Below are 16,410 nucleotides of genomic sequence, written 5' to 3' on the forward strand. Positions count from 1 at the left end.
CTCTCCAAAGAGCAAGGTTGACTCTGAGATCCTGGGAAGAAGCAAAGTATTCCAGGTGTTCCTATATGCTTGTGATGGAAATGATGGAATTTGGATGCCTGGTGGCTCAGATGGTATAGAATCTGGCTGCAAAGCAGGAGACCCATGTTCGATCCCTAGGTTGGGAAGATCCCTAAATTGAGAAGGTAACAGCTACCCACTTCAGTATATTTGCCTGAAGAATTCTGTGGATAGAGGAGCCTGGCAGGCTACAGTCCACAGAGTTGCAAAGAGTTGAACATGACCAAGCAACTAACACACACTAGATTAGGCAATTGTGATTCTGGGTCCTACAAAGGTCTCAAATCGTGAAAAATGCTCCTCATCTTTCAATCACTGCTAAACAGATACCAAAGGAATGGGAACCCATCTTTTGTGGATGTCATCGCTAGTGTGGAAACTACTGCCTGGTGGTATTTTCACCTGTCTGAACTCTGGGGAGGAGGTCTCTGAATATTTCATTTTGAGTCAGACCCACAAGGCATCCTCGAGAGTCACAGCCCCTCTCCTTCCACCCTCAGTTCTCAGATATGTCCCAACACACACCACGCACTTGAATTTGACTCAATAACCGCACGCTTGAGAGAAAGCTAAGTATGTATTTACTCTCCACCTAGTGGTAGCTAGGTAAAATTGCAGGCATAATGATAAGGGAATGATCAACTCTACATTGCTCACCTTCAAACCCAAACCTATAAAGGGAAGCAGGCACTCAGATCCTCAGGGACCCAGCATACAACACAAATAAATGAAAAAGGCCAAGTGAGAGAGCACAAGTATTGTCAAGAAAGGCAACTCCTACTTAGTTCCAGCTGATTGTCCACTTTGGAAAATGCAGATCAGAGCTGCTTCATCATCTGATTGTTTGAGAGAAGCCAGAAATTCTGATTTTAATGTGAAACCTCCTGATGCTGAAGACGGTGGCTGGATTTTCTTGAAAGCACTAGGTGAGCTAAATACAGCTTACAGTGCTCCCATTTGCAAAGCTCAGCTGTACAGATGGTGACTGTCATCTCCCCTAATTGTGGGATTAGACTGCCACTCACCAGCTGCCGTCTGTAACTACAACAGAGGCGCCAACTGCTTTACTACACAGACACAGCTGGACTCCCCAGCGGTGGAGAACAGCCAGCTCTACGGGAAGAAGCGGGAGGCTCCACGGAGCCACCCAGTCGTGGCAGCAGCCTGGCCCCTGTGACCAGTCGCTGGCCAGTAGGCACTAAATGGCTGACTGCTCCTGAAGGAAGCCTTCGGGGCCTGGGAGGCCTTTATCTGGCTCAGAAGCTAAGGCTGCTTCTCGAAGGACTTCCAGGTGCTCCTCAGCGGCTGTCAGTGACTGGTCAATCCAGTCCAGGCCTCCGGTCAGGTGGCAGGCATTCCTGGTCACCAGCACCAGATGACTCACAGACAGGAGCAGGGCAGTTGTCCTAGAAAAAAAAACAAAACAGGATCAGCTTCCCTAGGATCTAAGGGACTTTGCCCTAAAGCCCAAAGGGACAGACTCTAGACTAGGGTTCCCCAAGCTGAGTCCCGTCCTCAAGAGGTTGCTAGGTATGTCATTTAAAAAGGGTTCCATGCTCAAATAAATTTGGGAACATCTGGGTTAAACAAAGGTAACTGAAGCCCTTCTCAGATTGACGCACATGATAAAGTTCTAAGAAAAGAATGTAATACTCTTTGAGTCTCACTAACTTATTTAAGACTGGGAGCCCACTTCCTGCAACACATCCAATAACATCTCCCAGAAGAGGGTTCTGTGGGACAGTCTGGATCTAGTCAATGGGATAAGCACATCCCCGGCTGCTGCCCACTTAAAGACAGGATGTTCATATCTCACCTTGGGCATCATGTATTGATTCTGAATCAATAAGACCCAGCGCTGGTTTACCATATTCTCACAAAAAATTTAACTGCAAACCAAACAGAGGAGGCGGCTTGTTTTTTCAGTACTGAAAACCTCACTGCAGAGTGTCTTCTCAATAGTGAGTAGGCATGATGCATTTGGGAATGCATTACAGATGATGAGCCCATGAACACAGCTGGGCAGTAATCGAAGTAGGGTAGAGAAACCAACAGAATTGCTGTGACCCACAGCCTGTCTGGCAATTAGTACACAACGGGCCTGTGAAACAGCCATATAAATCCGAGAGACAAAGGAACATGCTTTGTTTTGTTTCAAGTGGGTTTGCATTTGGTAGAGGAACGTAACAATCTCAAAAGCGTAAGTATGCTCTGTGTATGAGCGCCGATCATGAGACAGGGTTCCTGGGCATGTGCTGAGAAGGTGAGCACAGCTTTAGCTGACCTGTCACTGCCAGTCTCAATTCCTGCCCACCACCCACACCAGCGACCCACTGGGCAGTACTCACAGCTGAGGTGTGTCTGCTTCAGGGGTCCAAAGAGCAGAGATGGCCATGGGGGCAATGGGAGGGTGGGGAGGTGCAGATAACTTAGCTTGGATGGACGTTTCATCATAGAAAATCCAAAATCCAAGACTGTTTCTTCCTCCTGCTCCTCTGGGGTTTCAGGAAGAACTCTGGCCACAAGCATCCAGCTAGGCCTGGCTTACTGGTTGGCTGACCCTTCACAGTGAAGTGAATGGTACCCAAAGCTGGGGCAGTCTTGGGAACCCAACAAAGCAGCCTTCTCCTCCACCACCAAAACAGCCAACCTCACAGATCTGATAACATGGGGAGCGTTCAGTGTGAAAAGACACACGGCCACCCCACCCCTCTCACCGGGCATCCAGGAGCTTTGGGTCCAACGGAGGGTACATGGATTTCACAACGTCGTCCACTCTGAGGGGAGGCAAAAGGCTTTCAGTGTTTCCCTTTTCTTATGGCCTTTTCTCCTTCCTTTCTTTCCTTACCCCAAAGCTTCTTTTTAGACATTCCAGACCCAGCCTTTAGTGATTTTCTGTAACTGTATTCTCAGACAGGTACTTAAACAGAAAAACTTCAGTGACTTCTCTAGGGGGTCCAGTGGCTAAGACTCTGGGCTACCAATGCAGGGGGCCCAGGTTTGATCCCTGGTCAGGGAACTAGATCCCACATGCCACAGTAAACACCCAGTGCAGCCAAACAAATAAGTGAAAATTCAATCTTTTTGAAATAAATAAGTGAAAATGAATTTTAAAAGTTTAAATAGATAAAATTAATTAATTAAAGACTCCGACTTCTGTTTAGAGAATACTTCTTCTGGTTTTCAGTTCCAATGGCTTAAAAAGTACAATTTCACACATGTGAAATGATGTTCAAGATATACTACTACACCAAAAAGGCAAACTGCCAAACAAGATACAAAGTCTGATGGATCCTATTTGCATAAAAATGAATAAGCAATAGCTATGACATTTGGCAGGAAGTGAGGGACCAATCTGCAGAAATACTTACCATTCAACAGTGACTGATTACTTCCAGGAATTGGGATGGGGTGGGACTGGGGGGTTGGCGGGTCCCTTCACTTTTCAGATTCTCTATTTCTGCAATGTTTTAACTTTTACAAACGCTTATTACTTTTGTATTAAACAAACAAACAAACAAACATGGTTACAGGTAGATATTCAGAACACTAAAAAAACGCTCCAAGTTTAATTTGGGTTCAAACTGCTCCACTGGATTTCCTGCAGCACATGATACAGTTCATAGTTAATTTTTTAAAAAATCAAATTCAAGAAGGAACTACTTATTCATCCTTATGTGCACGATTCAATGTTTTCGTTCAAATTTCTTGCTCCTGGACCATTTAGTCAAGAAGCAAAAAATAATGATGCGTTGTTTGATTTACAAAAGCACTTGCAAACAGGCTTGAAGGTCCTTGTCTTGGGGCTGAGGGGCCGGTGAGGAAGCGCAGATGCTCGGTCACTCAATGCCCCACTCGGCCAGCCCTTTTCCCTACCCTGTAGCTGAAGCCACTCTTCTTGAAACTAGTATGCTGTCAATACACTGTACGAAATAGAATAAGAAAAACCATGGGGCTAAAGGATGTGAGGGCAGCAAGAGAGAGCAAGGACCCTGACTGATTTATGGCAGGGATCATTCTGGAAGCAGTCCAAGGTGCTCAGTAGGACAGGCCAGTGAGCGCCCCACGTGAGGTCCAGCCTCTGAGCGCTGTCACACCCTCGCTCCAGCACCGCTGCTAGTCCTGGCCCCCAGGACTCCACTGGGACTCAGAAATCGCCCTCTCTCTCCTTCTCCGCGCCCTCCTGGTGATGCTGCCTTGGATCCTGGCGTCACAGGAATTTGCCAGGACCTGGGACGGCTCTTGGAAGTGACAGGAGGTATGAGGGAGGTCCAGCAGGTACTAGAGGAAGGGCTGGTGCTTGCTCGGAGCCTGGGTCCACTTCAGGCCAGGGGCCGACCTAGGCTGACCCCCCTCCTGTAGCCACACCCGCCCGGGACAGCTCCAGAGACAGCCCAGATCCTTCTGGATTATCTCCCTCCCACTGTCTCAACTCACTGAACTCCCTGGATGGAGTTCAAGTGCACCAGCTCTTTCACATTCCCTCCAAGCACTGGTTCCTTGAGATCCATCCCAGCCCACAGGCGAAAGCGAGGACTCTTGGAACTCAGGAGGCTGATGTAAGAAAACCTCCTGAACTGGGGAAAAAAAAAAAACTCCCGGCTCAGGCACATCCACATACCAGCCACCAGATGGCAGCCCCAACTTAGTACCACCCTTCCTCTAAGAAAAAGAGCTTTCTTCACAAAACCGAGGCCAGATGAGGGGGTGGAGCTGTTGTTGCCTGCAGTCCAGCTGGTTGCCTCCTACATGGGATTCTGCAGACAGCCTGGAATCTGGGAGATATGAATGGTCCCTTCACCTCCCACCCGGGCTTGGGGGCTGCTGGCCGGGCCATGGATGGGGCTGGGGCTGGTCTCAGTACAGATGTCAGCTGGGATGGGGCGCGCCGGAAGCTCACTGCTCACCGGGGTGTGGGCACCCATGGCAAGTGCGCTTGCTGGCCCAGAGCCCAGGAAGGTGTGCCCAGGGGAAGGAGAGCTGGCCCAGCTGGCATGGGACTGAGGAAGAGGGCGCTGGGGGGCACTAGTCATATGCTGGCACTTCCCAAAAAACCTACGGGAGGGGTCACGCCGGAGGGGAGGGGAGCCTGTGACACCACCCTAGCCTGAAAAGACTCCCAGCCTCTAAACCCTCCTGGGCTCTCTGGGACTGTGTGGGGCATAAACCATTCAAGTTGGCCCTGGAGTTGCTCAGGGGACCCTGCCCCTGCCCCCACCCCCACTTCCGCCCCCCCCGCCCCCCCGGAGTGTGGGGACCTCACCTGGGGCTGATGCGCTTGGCCACCACGATGATGTCACTGACGCTGGCCGAGGTCTTCATCTTGGCCCCTGAGCCCATTGTCATGGCAACGAGCTTCTCCGTCAGAGTGTGGCAGATCTACCGAGACAGGGAGCAGAGAGGTGATGAGGGGGGGACTCAGCCCCTGAGGGTTTCTGCCATCCCACAGAGCCCCATCCCATGGCTGGGCCCCCCAACCTCACGGTGAAGTGAAAAGTACACTGAGATGAGAGGGACGGAAGAGGCACACCCAAGGACACGGCCGGGTAAGGAGGGAGGGGTGGGAACCTCAGACCAGGGCCAGGGCTTCTCGGCTTAAGAGAAGTATGAGCTGAAATAATCTGTCCTAAGAAAAATCATGTGCTCTAACTTCATCCTCTCCCTTCAGGGCCAAAATCTATTTTCTCTCTCGATTCCTTCACCTCCTGGCTTTTTCTTCCAAAATGATAAAGATCTCTGCAGGCACCCTCAGAAACATGGCCAGACAAGCAGAATTTATATCAACAATTTTCTGGGGTAACATTTTAGCATGTTTGTCATGATGATGATAAAAGGGCTATGGGGAAGAAAAAAAAGGCAGGAAAATAGCAAGACTAGGACACAGGGCCTTTCTCATCATTCACCAGCAGCACTGGCCACCCCTAAAGCTTTGCTCCTCACTTTCGTGCCCCCCCTCCCAATGTCAGAACCTGGATGTGCTTCTGTCCCTGGGGAAGAATTTCCATCAACTTCATCACATATACATGGGGCTGGAAGAGAGGCAGAAAGAAGCCGGAGAGCCCATCCAGGGGACAGCCCAGGCCCTTCCCTCGAGGTCCCACCATAGGGTCTCCAGGGCAGGTGGCCAAGCAGCAGGGCCTCGAGCGCTCAAGAGGAAGCTGAGAGGGTCTCAGGATGGACCACAGCCCAGTAAGACTCGTTCCGGCTGATTTATCCCACACCTCAGCTGTCATTCATCCCCCTCCTCAGCTGTCATTCATCCCCCTCCTCTAACAGATAAGGGCAGGGGACAAAACCCAAAGACAGAAGGAAGACGTAATGTGGCATCGCTACTCCAGTCATTAGACCCATCCATCCCCATCTATAACCACGGAGTGAGGTAAGCCAGAAAGGGAAAAACAAACATCATATATTAACGCATAGAAATGGGATCTAGAAAGATGGTACTGATGAACCTATTTGCAGGGCAGCAAGGGAGATGCAGACACAGAGAAGAGACTTACAGACACAGCACGGGGAGGAAGGAGAGGGTGGGATGAATGGAGAGAGTAACATGGAAACATACACATCACCATATGTGAAATAGACAGTCAGCGGGAACGTGCTGTATGACTCAGGGAACTCAACCGGGGCTCTGAGACAACCTAAAGGGGTGGGATGCACTGGGAGGTGGGAGGGAGGGGACATATGTATACCTATGGCTGTTTCATGTTGCTGTATAGCAGAAACCAACACAATATTGTAAAGCAATTATCTTTCAATTAAAAATAAATAAAATTTTTTTTAAAAGAGCTTCTTGGAACTCAATAATAAGCCTGGACTCTGGGACAACATCTTACCAGGCACTTCTTTGTCCCCTAAGAGAAGAGCTAAAGAAGAGGTGGGACAGAAGGCTTTTTAATATTTTGTACTGAATGACATGTAAGTGTCATTTTCAATTTCAAAAAAGCTGCCTTTTTTGAGATCTTGAATAATTGCTAGACAAAGAGAGAAAAGTGGGGTTTCCCAGGTTACTACTGAAATGAACAATATTTGCCACTGGCCAAACACTTCAACATTATTATTGTCCTAATAAGTTTGAGAATGTCAGGCAAGAATTGGTAAACAAATGCTAAAACGGTAAAAATTACCCCAAATACAATAAAAATTACACAAAACTGTAAAAAGTACCCTAAATGCAAATTGGATGCAACTCTCCACCCTGTCCTGGAGGCTGTTGGCTTAAAAGATAAATAAATAAACAGTCTGCTCTCAGGTTGAAGTATCATGGTTTGGATTTTGTAACACTGATTGTCCTGTCTGGCTGACCACTGTCACAGAGAGGGCTGGTGAGGAACTTTCTAGTAACTGGAGATGCCCTAATACAGAGCTCAACTCGCTTCAAGGGCTGAGCCCTCAGTTCATGGAAGAAAGTGCCCAGGAGAAGCTGGGAACTGCCCTTCCCCCAAAAATGGCTGCGGTCTGGCTCTGCTATTCTGCACACAGCTTTCTGCCTGGTCAGTGAACATGTGGTTGGTCACTGTCTCTGCTGTCTTTCCACCGCCCACTGTACTGTGAGGACCAGGTGGAGTAAAGCCTTTGAAAGGGCCTCTTGAATTCAAAGGAGAACAGACCAGGAGTGGAAGTGAACAGAAGGAACTCCCAAGAGTTCCAAGAGGCCCCCTGCAGGGATCAGCGCTCCTCCCCAAGTCCCTCCTCCTGGACAGTCTGTGCACCCAGATGCTTTGGTGACCACCCCCTTTATTCTCCTGGGGAAATCGAAGAGTATTACCTTCAAGATGGCGATACAGTGGGACATGAGACCCCTGCGGAGACAAGAAGCGTTTGTCAGGGCTTCTCCACAGAGGCCCACCTCCCTCCAGCCACCACCTCCACGCCTCCTCCAGCTCTGACCCCCAGGCCCGGCTGGACACCACCTGAGAGCCGGGACACCTCAGCGGTAAAATGAACAAGCCCAGGAGCTAAAGCAGGAAGCCCTTTCTTTCCCCTGTCTTCCCCTTTCCCCTCCTGCACCCCACAGACTCCTCCAGCTAGTGCCACAACTCTGAGCTTCTGAGACTGTTCCCTCCACCCAGGGACTCCTTCCCCGTACCCTCTGCTTGGTGAACTCATCTTTCAAGTCCTGAAGGGACTGCCTGGAGGTCCAGCGATTAAGACTTCAAGCGTCCACTGCAGGGAGTAGGGGTTCTATCTCCAGTAGGGGCCGGAGAGAAGCTCCCCATGCTGCACAGTGCAGCCGAAAAAAAAAAAAGGCCCAGGACGAAAGGCGCCCACTCTGGGAAAGCCTTCAGAAGTCCACCCCACTCCTCCAGCCCAGCAATTCTATAGATGCCGCCTCCTCCGTGTGCTAACTGCACCTGCAGAGACCCGTCCCTTCCCTCCATCATTTCTAAAATAGTGTATTTAGTAGAATTCTGTCTCCACCACCAGTTTCAAAGCTGCATTGCCTGGCCCCGAGCCTGCACATCACACCGGTTAACACCCACCCAGTGAATGAAGGGCTGAGCGACAGGGAAGGGGGCAGCACACACTTCTGAACCCGCGGCGGGGTGCAGGGATCCCCGAGGGACCCTAGAGACAAAGGCTGCATCCCTGGAGCCTGAGGGCCATATTCACGGGCGCCTCAAGGATAACCCAAGCACATCACGGTGACTTTATAACAACTCTGCCACACATCTACGGGCCTCAGTGTTCAGGTCTGCAAAATGGGGAGAGTGAGGACAATCACCGTGGTGTCACACTCTAGGTCCCCCCACGGTGAGGGCAGGGGAAAAGCGGCAATGGACACAGTGCTCCAGGGTGCTCAGCCAAGCTCGGGCAAAGGAAGCCAGGAAAGGGCACCCAGAAGCCCGATTCGTCACCCCCTGGCAGCTGGAGAAAAGTGAACAGTCCCCAAGGCCTTACGAGGCATCTTCAATCCAGTCTTCGTTCTCCAGAATGGCCTCGATGTGAGGGTTGGTGATGACAACGTCATCCAGTTCTAGCTCAGAGGGCTCAGACTGGGTCTCCATGGCGCCAATGAGGTCCACGATGGGCCTGGAAGGAAGAGCCCAGGTAAGTGGGTTCCTGCCGACTCTCTCCCCATCGAGGCCCACATACCCTCCGAAAGGATAAGTGGAATGAGTAAGTAAAAGCAAGAACTTGTTCTGGATCCAAACCGAAGGCTAGTGGGACTTCAGTGTGGGCCAGGCACGTGGTGAGGCAGTGAGTCAAGGAAGCAGGGCACAGGAACACAAGAAAAAACAACACAGGACAGGAAGAGCTGCTCAGAGAAAGGCAGGGCTGCAACCATAATCATTACAAAGATATCCTAAACAGGGACGCTCTTTCAGGACAAAACAACACCCATTTGTAACTTGTTTCCCCTTCAGGCCTGCCTTTTATAGAGAAGTTCAAGTTCCTATCACCCAAACTGACCTGCACCCCCTACTTATTCTGTAGAATCAGCTTCTGGGAGCCACCTTGGTCCACCCACATGATCCCACCCCCTCCAAGTTATACTAGAGAAGAGGGGGATGTAAAAACACCTCCTACTTTAAAACAGGGTTCTTGAAAACATGAGACACCATCGCAGAGCTTTCCTGGGTCACACAAATGGGCATTTACTAATTATAAGCCACTCGACGGAGATGCTGATAGGATTCAAAGGGGTAAGAGAAACTCAGGGTTTAGCAGTCAGTGTCCCTTGGGATCTAGCAATTAAAATATCCCTAAACTGAAAATAACATCTTGATGACCAAGTAGGTTTCATGTGAAGAACATCATGAAGAAATCTGTGCAGAGATGAGACATGATCCTATGCTGGGGTTTTGCAACCCCCAAGTGTCTATTGCTTCAATGTGTGGCTTGGAGTGCAGGGTGTCGGATTTCTGCTCCTACGAGGTTGTTTGGGAGGCTTCCCAGGTGGTGCTAGGGGTAAAGAACCCGCCTGCCACTGTAGGAGACATAAGAGACTCAGGTTCTATCCCTGGGTCAGGAAGATCCCCTGGAGGAGGGCAAGGCAACCCACTCCAGTATTCTTGCCTGAAGAATCCCATGGACAGGGGAGCCTGGCGGGCTCTGGTCCACAGGGTCACGCAAAGTCAGACATGACTGAAGCGACTCAGCACTGACGGACGCACGAGTTGGTTAGAAAGGGGTTGTGCTGTGCTGTGCTTAGTTGCTCAGTTGTGTCCGACTCTTTGCGACCCCCTGGACTGTAGCCCACCAGGCTCCTCTGTCCATGGTTTGGCCTGCTCAAATGTTAAGTGGCCAGTTTGGGATAGACGGGTGCTAGGTGAGCACATTCACAGAGTCCAAGGCGGCTCAGGATGCTGGGGAGCTTACGGAACATTCTTAAGCTCTGAGACTTTTACTGGGAATGATAGCCTTTGGGTACCATTTTCAAGATAAAAGTCGAGTGACAGTTGCCCAACACCAAACTTCTTTTCTCTTTTGTTGGGGCATCAGGGCACAGTCCCTCTCTCGTCCTTTCCCTCCCCGGGCCACTCACTTGGAATCATAGCACTGCAGGAGGTCTCGAGGCCGACAGTAGCGCTGCCTGCAAACCACCACCAAGGCTGCAAAGGAGGCCAGAAAGATGGTGGCCAGCACGCCTATGGCAACAATCACCACGGTCTCCATGCTTCCAGCTGGCTCCCTCAGTCCTGGTCAGTCCCCCTCATGGGCTGAAGCTGGAAAGACACAAGGGTTGAGCAGCCTGGTGAAGCAGCAGCGAATGAGTGGGGTTTTACCTGCTGGAAGGTGGAGTGGAAGGCTCCACCTGCAGACACCTGAGGGCCTGAACAGAAGCAAGACGCATTTTAGGTCATGCCCCAAATGTTATCTTTTCTTTAACTACTGGGTTGGCCAAAAAGTTCATTCCAGTTTTTGCGGAAGATATTATGGGAAAACTTGAACGAACTTCTTGGCCGACCGAATAAAAGCCTTTGCTCCCCAGTTGGAGCAGGATGGCCTCTTCAACCCAGGACAAAAGGAAACACTGTCACTAGCACTGCTGTTTCCGTATCCACACCAGGCACCTGAAAGAACACCCACCTAAGAAGGGCGGGACTGTATTCACTGCGAGTCTATCTGTGCCAGGCACTTGGTGGTATGTGTTTACTCTTCTAACAATCCTATGAGGAAGGTGGTCAGTTCAGTTCATTTTAGTCGCTCAGTCGTGTCCGACTCTTTGCGACCCCATGAATTGCAGCACGCCAGGCTTCCCTGTCCATCACCAACTCCCGGAGTTCACTCAGACTCATGTCCATCGAGTCCGTGATGCCATCCAGCCATCTCATCCTCAGTCGTCCCCTTCTCCTCCTGCCCCCAATCCCTCCCAGCATCAGAGTCTTTTCCAATGAATCAACTCTTCACATGAGGTGGCCAAAGTACTGGAGTTTCAGCTTCAGCATCATTCCTTCCAAAGAAATCCCAGGGCTGATCTTCAGAATGGACTGGTTGGATCTCCTTGCAGTCCAAGGGACTCTCAAGAGTCTTCTCCAACACCACAGTTCAAAAGCATCAATTCTTCGGCACTCAGCCTTCTTCACAGTCCAACTCTCACATCCATACATGACCACAGGAAAAACCATAGCCTTGACTAGAGGAAGGTGTTAGTATCCCCATTTTACAGTTGAGAAAACTGAGGCCCAGAGAGGTTAAGTAATTTGTCCAAGTCTATGTAGTCAGGAAGCAGAAAGTCACCCACTCAAACTGAGATGGATTACCACCTGCCCTGTCCTTTCTAAGGAGAAAAGAGGATTCTAAACATTCTGGGGAGTTTTGATCTTGAGTTTCAGTGTTGGAAACGTTGCTATTGTTTAGTCACTAAGTTGTGTCTGACTCTTTGCAACCTCATGGACTGTAGCCCGCCAGGCTCCTCTGTCCATAGGATTTCCCAGGCAAGAATACTGAAGTGAGTTTGCCATTTCCTTCTCCAGGGGATCTTCCTGACCCAGGAATTTAACCCATGTCTCCTGCTTTGGCAAGTGGATTCTTTATCACTGAGCCACCAAGGAAGTCCCGTTGGAAACTTACAACTGGTATTAAACTGTTTGTCATCTGTTTATTGCCTGTTTTCATTTAGGAGGTTATTTCACACCTATTCTAACCTCACAGGCTGGAGAAGCAATGGCATCTCAGAGAAGTATGTATTCACAAAGTTATTTCATTGCAGGCCTCCCACTTGTGTCCTTCTGAGCCAGTCTTCTTCCCTTTCTGGGCTTTAATTTCTCCACCTGTGAAAAACGGTGCTTTGACATAGAATTCTAACTCCAGGACAGTACATCTCCTCTATTTGAATTTAATCCTATGTTCCATGTCTTGGAGGTCCAAATGCTCCTAATCATCATTCAATAAGTATTTATTAACCACTTAGTATGCACCAAGCAGAGGACTGGATTCTGGAGACTGGAGATAAATAAGTCATGGGCCCCAAAACCTGGGGTGGGGGGAGCCTGGGGAGAGAGGTAGACAGGCAGACAAACCATTTTAACTTCTTCTGCGTGTGCCACATACAGAAGTCCATGAAAAAGAGTACCAGTGTTTGCAAGATACTTTCTGGGAAGGCTTTTCGCCCAGAGCTGGTGATGCTTGAGCTGGGTTTTGAAGGTTGAATAGGAGTTTCCTGGGTGGACTTGGCTGGCTCAAAGTGCCAATGAAGCCGACTCAGAGGACTCACAGAGCTGCTGGCCCACCTGGCTGTGCACTTGCCCACAAGGGTGAGAAGACCGAGCTCTACCTCAAGTATCTGATTGTGTTTGGAGGCGGCGTGGGGATGTCCTGCTCGGTGACCGTGGATGTGTTTCTCTGTACTGTCCCTCCTAAAGGGCTCCCTCCTTCAGCCCTTTTCCTTTCCTTCCCCTCTCATTTCTCACTCTCTTCACTTTCCCTCGCTCAGCTTTCCGCTCCACTCCCAGGCTCTTTTCCCCCCTCCCCTCGTCTCAGGCTTTCTCGGCTTTTCCCTTCCCCTTCCCCCCGCCCTGGGTCTCCAAGACCACCCGCTTTGTTTCCTCTCTTCCAGTGCGAAGTTTCGGGTGTGTTTCTCTGCGTGCATGAGCTTTTCTCTCGAGTCGTTGCGGTCTCTCTCCGCGATCGGTCTGCGTGAGTGTTTCTTCGTGTGTTTCCCTTTTTCTTTGTGTTATTTTCTGTGTGTTTCAGGATGAGTTATTGTTTCCCTCTAACGGGTTCTAAATCTACAAGGAGAAAACAAGACCCCATCTCCTCCCCTCTGCGCGGCGCGCCCCACCCCCGACCCAGAACACCCACTCCACACCCAGGCCGTCGGGAGGGAACCCCACGCGCCCCGGCGCGCGCCACGCGGGGCCCGATGGCCCGGGGCCGCTCGGCTCCAACTTTGCCCGCTCGCGGGCGCCGGGCTCCCCTCCCCCGCCGCACCCTCCCCCCAGCCCCGCGCGCCCCGCTCCGAAGGGGCGGTGGGCTGGGAGCCCCGGGCCCCAGCTCCGCGGCGCGCCGGGCTCACCCACCTGCGGCTGCGGCTCCGGGACGCAGGCGGGGCGCTCCCGCGGCCGGGCCCCCCGCGATGGCCGAGTCCGGGCGCGGGACTGGCGGCCGCCGGCGAGCGGGGCATGCCGGGAAGGCGCCGAGATAAGTCCGGGCGGCCAAGCCCCCGGCGGCGGCGCGGGCGGGGGAGCAGCGGGCCGAGCATCCAAATCCCCCGCTGCCAGGCGCCGCCGTCACCGCCAGGCCCCCGGGCCGGCCGGGGGTTGGGGCCGCGGGAGGCCCCGGGCAGCTGCGGGGCCGTCGCTCAGCGACCCGACGGGCGGTCCCCGCACCCCCGCGGGGTCGGGCGGGGCGGGGAGGGGGCGCCGAGGAACTGGCGGTCCCCTGGGGTTGGGGAGCGCCTCGCCGCCCCGCAGCGTGGCTGGTCCCGGAGCGGGTCTACTCCGTTGCTCGCTGGCTGGTTTACATCCTGGCTCTGAGGCTCACTGGGCTTCCCTGGTGGCTCAGACGGTAAAAGATCCGCCTGCAATGAGGGAGACGTGGGTTCGATCCCCGGATCGGGAATGTTTCCTGGAGGAGGGCTTGGCAACCCACTCCAGTATTCTTGCCTGGAGAATCCCCATGAACAGAGGAGCCTGGCAGACTACATACAGTCCATGGGGTCGCAAAGAATCGGACACGACTGAACAACCAAGCAAATCCTCCCTGCCACTCACTAGCTTGTACACCTAGCGGGTACCTTGGAGCCAAAGGGAGCAGGACTTATAAGCATCCTGAGTTAAATGTCCAGATGCAGACCATGTTGGGCCCAGGGTCAGTGGTGAATCAGTAATAGCTCTTACAATAGCCTGAGCCACACTGGGTGGTGACAGGCAGGCCCATCCCTACCAACCGCCTGCCAGGGACAAGGGTAGGAATACATCACAGGGGTTGGGGGTCCTGTTCTTTCCATTCAAACCCTACTCCATCCGGTACTAAAGGGGGACCCACAGTGCATACGCTGCCCCCACCCTGCAATGGGCCATCCCTCAGGCCTGAAGATGCCCACAACAGGCTGCCTTGGAAGGACAGATGTCCACAGAGGCCCTGGAAGCAGGCTGTGTGTAGTGTGAGCAGGGATTTCCAGAGTCCAGAGTCCCAGGAGCATGGTCTAGACGGGCTGTGGTCCTTCCTTGGCCCTCGAACTCCACAGGACCGGAGCAGGGCCAACTAAAGCCTGGGACCCAGTGGACCAGTCTAAGGGCCATACTGTTGACAAGTGGGGAAGGATACAGACTAGGCCCCGGGCGCTTAATGCAGGCACTTCGATCTTGTGACCCCTAGATTATGTCCAGCCCACAGCAGTACTGTTTTGGCTTAGAGTTTTAAAAAGACCAAGTTAGCTGCCAACATTTAAAAAAATCAGGAACTGTATAGATACCTCTAGATTTTTAGCCTCTCTGGAAAATTCATAAGACCGTTGGTTGCAACAGTCATAAGAGAGGGGTGGGTGAATCTCCAGGCCTGCTCTCCTGGCCCACCCTGTTCCCTGCTGTGTGCAAATACACTCACACCTCATACCCTATTAAGGGCCTGGCCATGTGAGAGCTCAGGTTGCCCACCATTGGCACTCTGGGGCCAGAGGGTTGAGTGATGATTTTATTACCCTCCAAATGGTTTGTATGGAAAACCTGCATTCTGTGTAAGGAAAACAGACCAACAGCAAAGCAGCGAATATCAGAATGGGTGACTGGGGACAATCAGTATCCCCATGTCTTGGGGATACGCTTGAGAAAAATGGAGTGCTGTTTTTGTCTTGGGTGGTTTAGACACTTGTGACTCTATAGGAGAGATATTTAAAGAAAGCTTTGGGTCTTCCCTGGTGGTCCAGTGGTCAAGACTCTGTGCTTTCAATGTGGGGGGCGGGGGTGGTGGTGGTACAGGTTCTATCCCTGGTCGGGGAAGTAAGATCCCACTGACTATGTGGTGCAGCCAGAAAAGTAAAAAGAAAAAAAGCATTAAGCTCGTGTGAAGGGGGTTATAAAAGGAAAAGACTTACCAACACAAACAAAAACAACCAAACTAAAAAAAATTAAAAAAGCTCAGCTGCTGCCCGGAGCTGACAGTGCAAATGCTCCAGTTAACCACCCACCACCCAGCTGCGGGGAGAAGAGGGTGGCGCTAAGGTGCAACCAGTGCCTTTCCTAGCCAGCTGTGTCCCTTCATTCTGGCCACTCCTGCCACCTCAGTGCCCCTTGAAGTCTCTCCGGATTGACCTGAGAAGACCTTGTGTGTACTCAGTGTTCTTACTTGCAAGCAATAGAAACTGGTTGCTTGTCCCACGTAGAAAGGGGTCTTGTTGAAAGGATATGGGGTGCCCATAGCATCAGCTGGAGACTGAAGACCAGGATTAGGAAGTCGGGAGGCACCACAGGGAGTTCCAAGGGCTGGGTGCCAGTGCCCTGAAATGATCATGACCTTCCCTTCAACTTTATCTGTATTGTGGAATCAAAGTCCTGGGTGAGACCTCACCCTGTTGGCTTGCACTGCAGGAGGTGAGATTCAGGCAGAGTCCTGCCTTCCAATATCTATGAACACAAGGGCAGGGTCCCCCCAATAAATACAAGAGGGAGTGTTGCCAGACTGCTCCCCACAATTCAAATACCCCTAAATATAGCCCTTTCCCCACTCAGTCTGAGCATCAAATTGTGTAGGAAGGGTTCTCAAATGGAGGACTGAACCAGATGATTAAAGAGAAGCCAGCAGGTGGGCAGTGATGCTGACTGTGGTAAGGCTTGGTTCCTGGCCAGTGGCTGCAAGCTTGCACTCCACCCAGGCAAGGAGTGAACATTTATTGAGCACCAACTATGTATCAGGAGGGTTTCCGAGGTGACTCAGTGGTGAAGAATCTGCCTGCCAATGCAG

At 51.6% G+C, this 16,410-nt stretch overlaps 1 protein-coding gene across 1 annotated transcript; it reads right to left on the reverse strand.

The window, feature by feature from the left end:
* Window positions 1-392: 392 nt before the first annotated feature.
* TMEM98 (transmembrane protein 98) lies at window positions 393-13,605 on the reverse strand. Its single transcript, XM_068978158.1, has 7 exons — window positions 13,530-13,605; window positions 10,553-10,733; window positions 8,965-9,096; window positions 7,832-7,865; window positions 5,324-5,439; window positions 2,778-2,837; window positions 393-1,466 (listed from the first exon to the last, which is right to left on the reverse strand). The coding sequence occupies exons 2-7, from the start codon at window positions 10,681-10,683 to the stop codon at window positions 1,259-1,261; spliced, it is 681 nt and encodes a 226-aa protein (XP_068834259.1). The 5' UTR covers window positions 10,684-10,733; window positions 13,530-13,605; the 3' UTR covers window positions 393-1,258.
* Between the last annotated feature and the right edge of the window lie 2,805 nt (window positions 13,606-16,410).

Source organism: Capricornis sumatraensis, chromosome 8 (genome assembly GCF_032405125.1).
Source record: "Capricornis sumatraensis isolate serow.1 chromosome 8, serow.2, whole genome shotgun sequence".
NCBI lineage: Eukaryota > Metazoa > Chordata > Mammalia > Artiodactyla > Bovidae > Capricornis > Capricornis sumatraensis.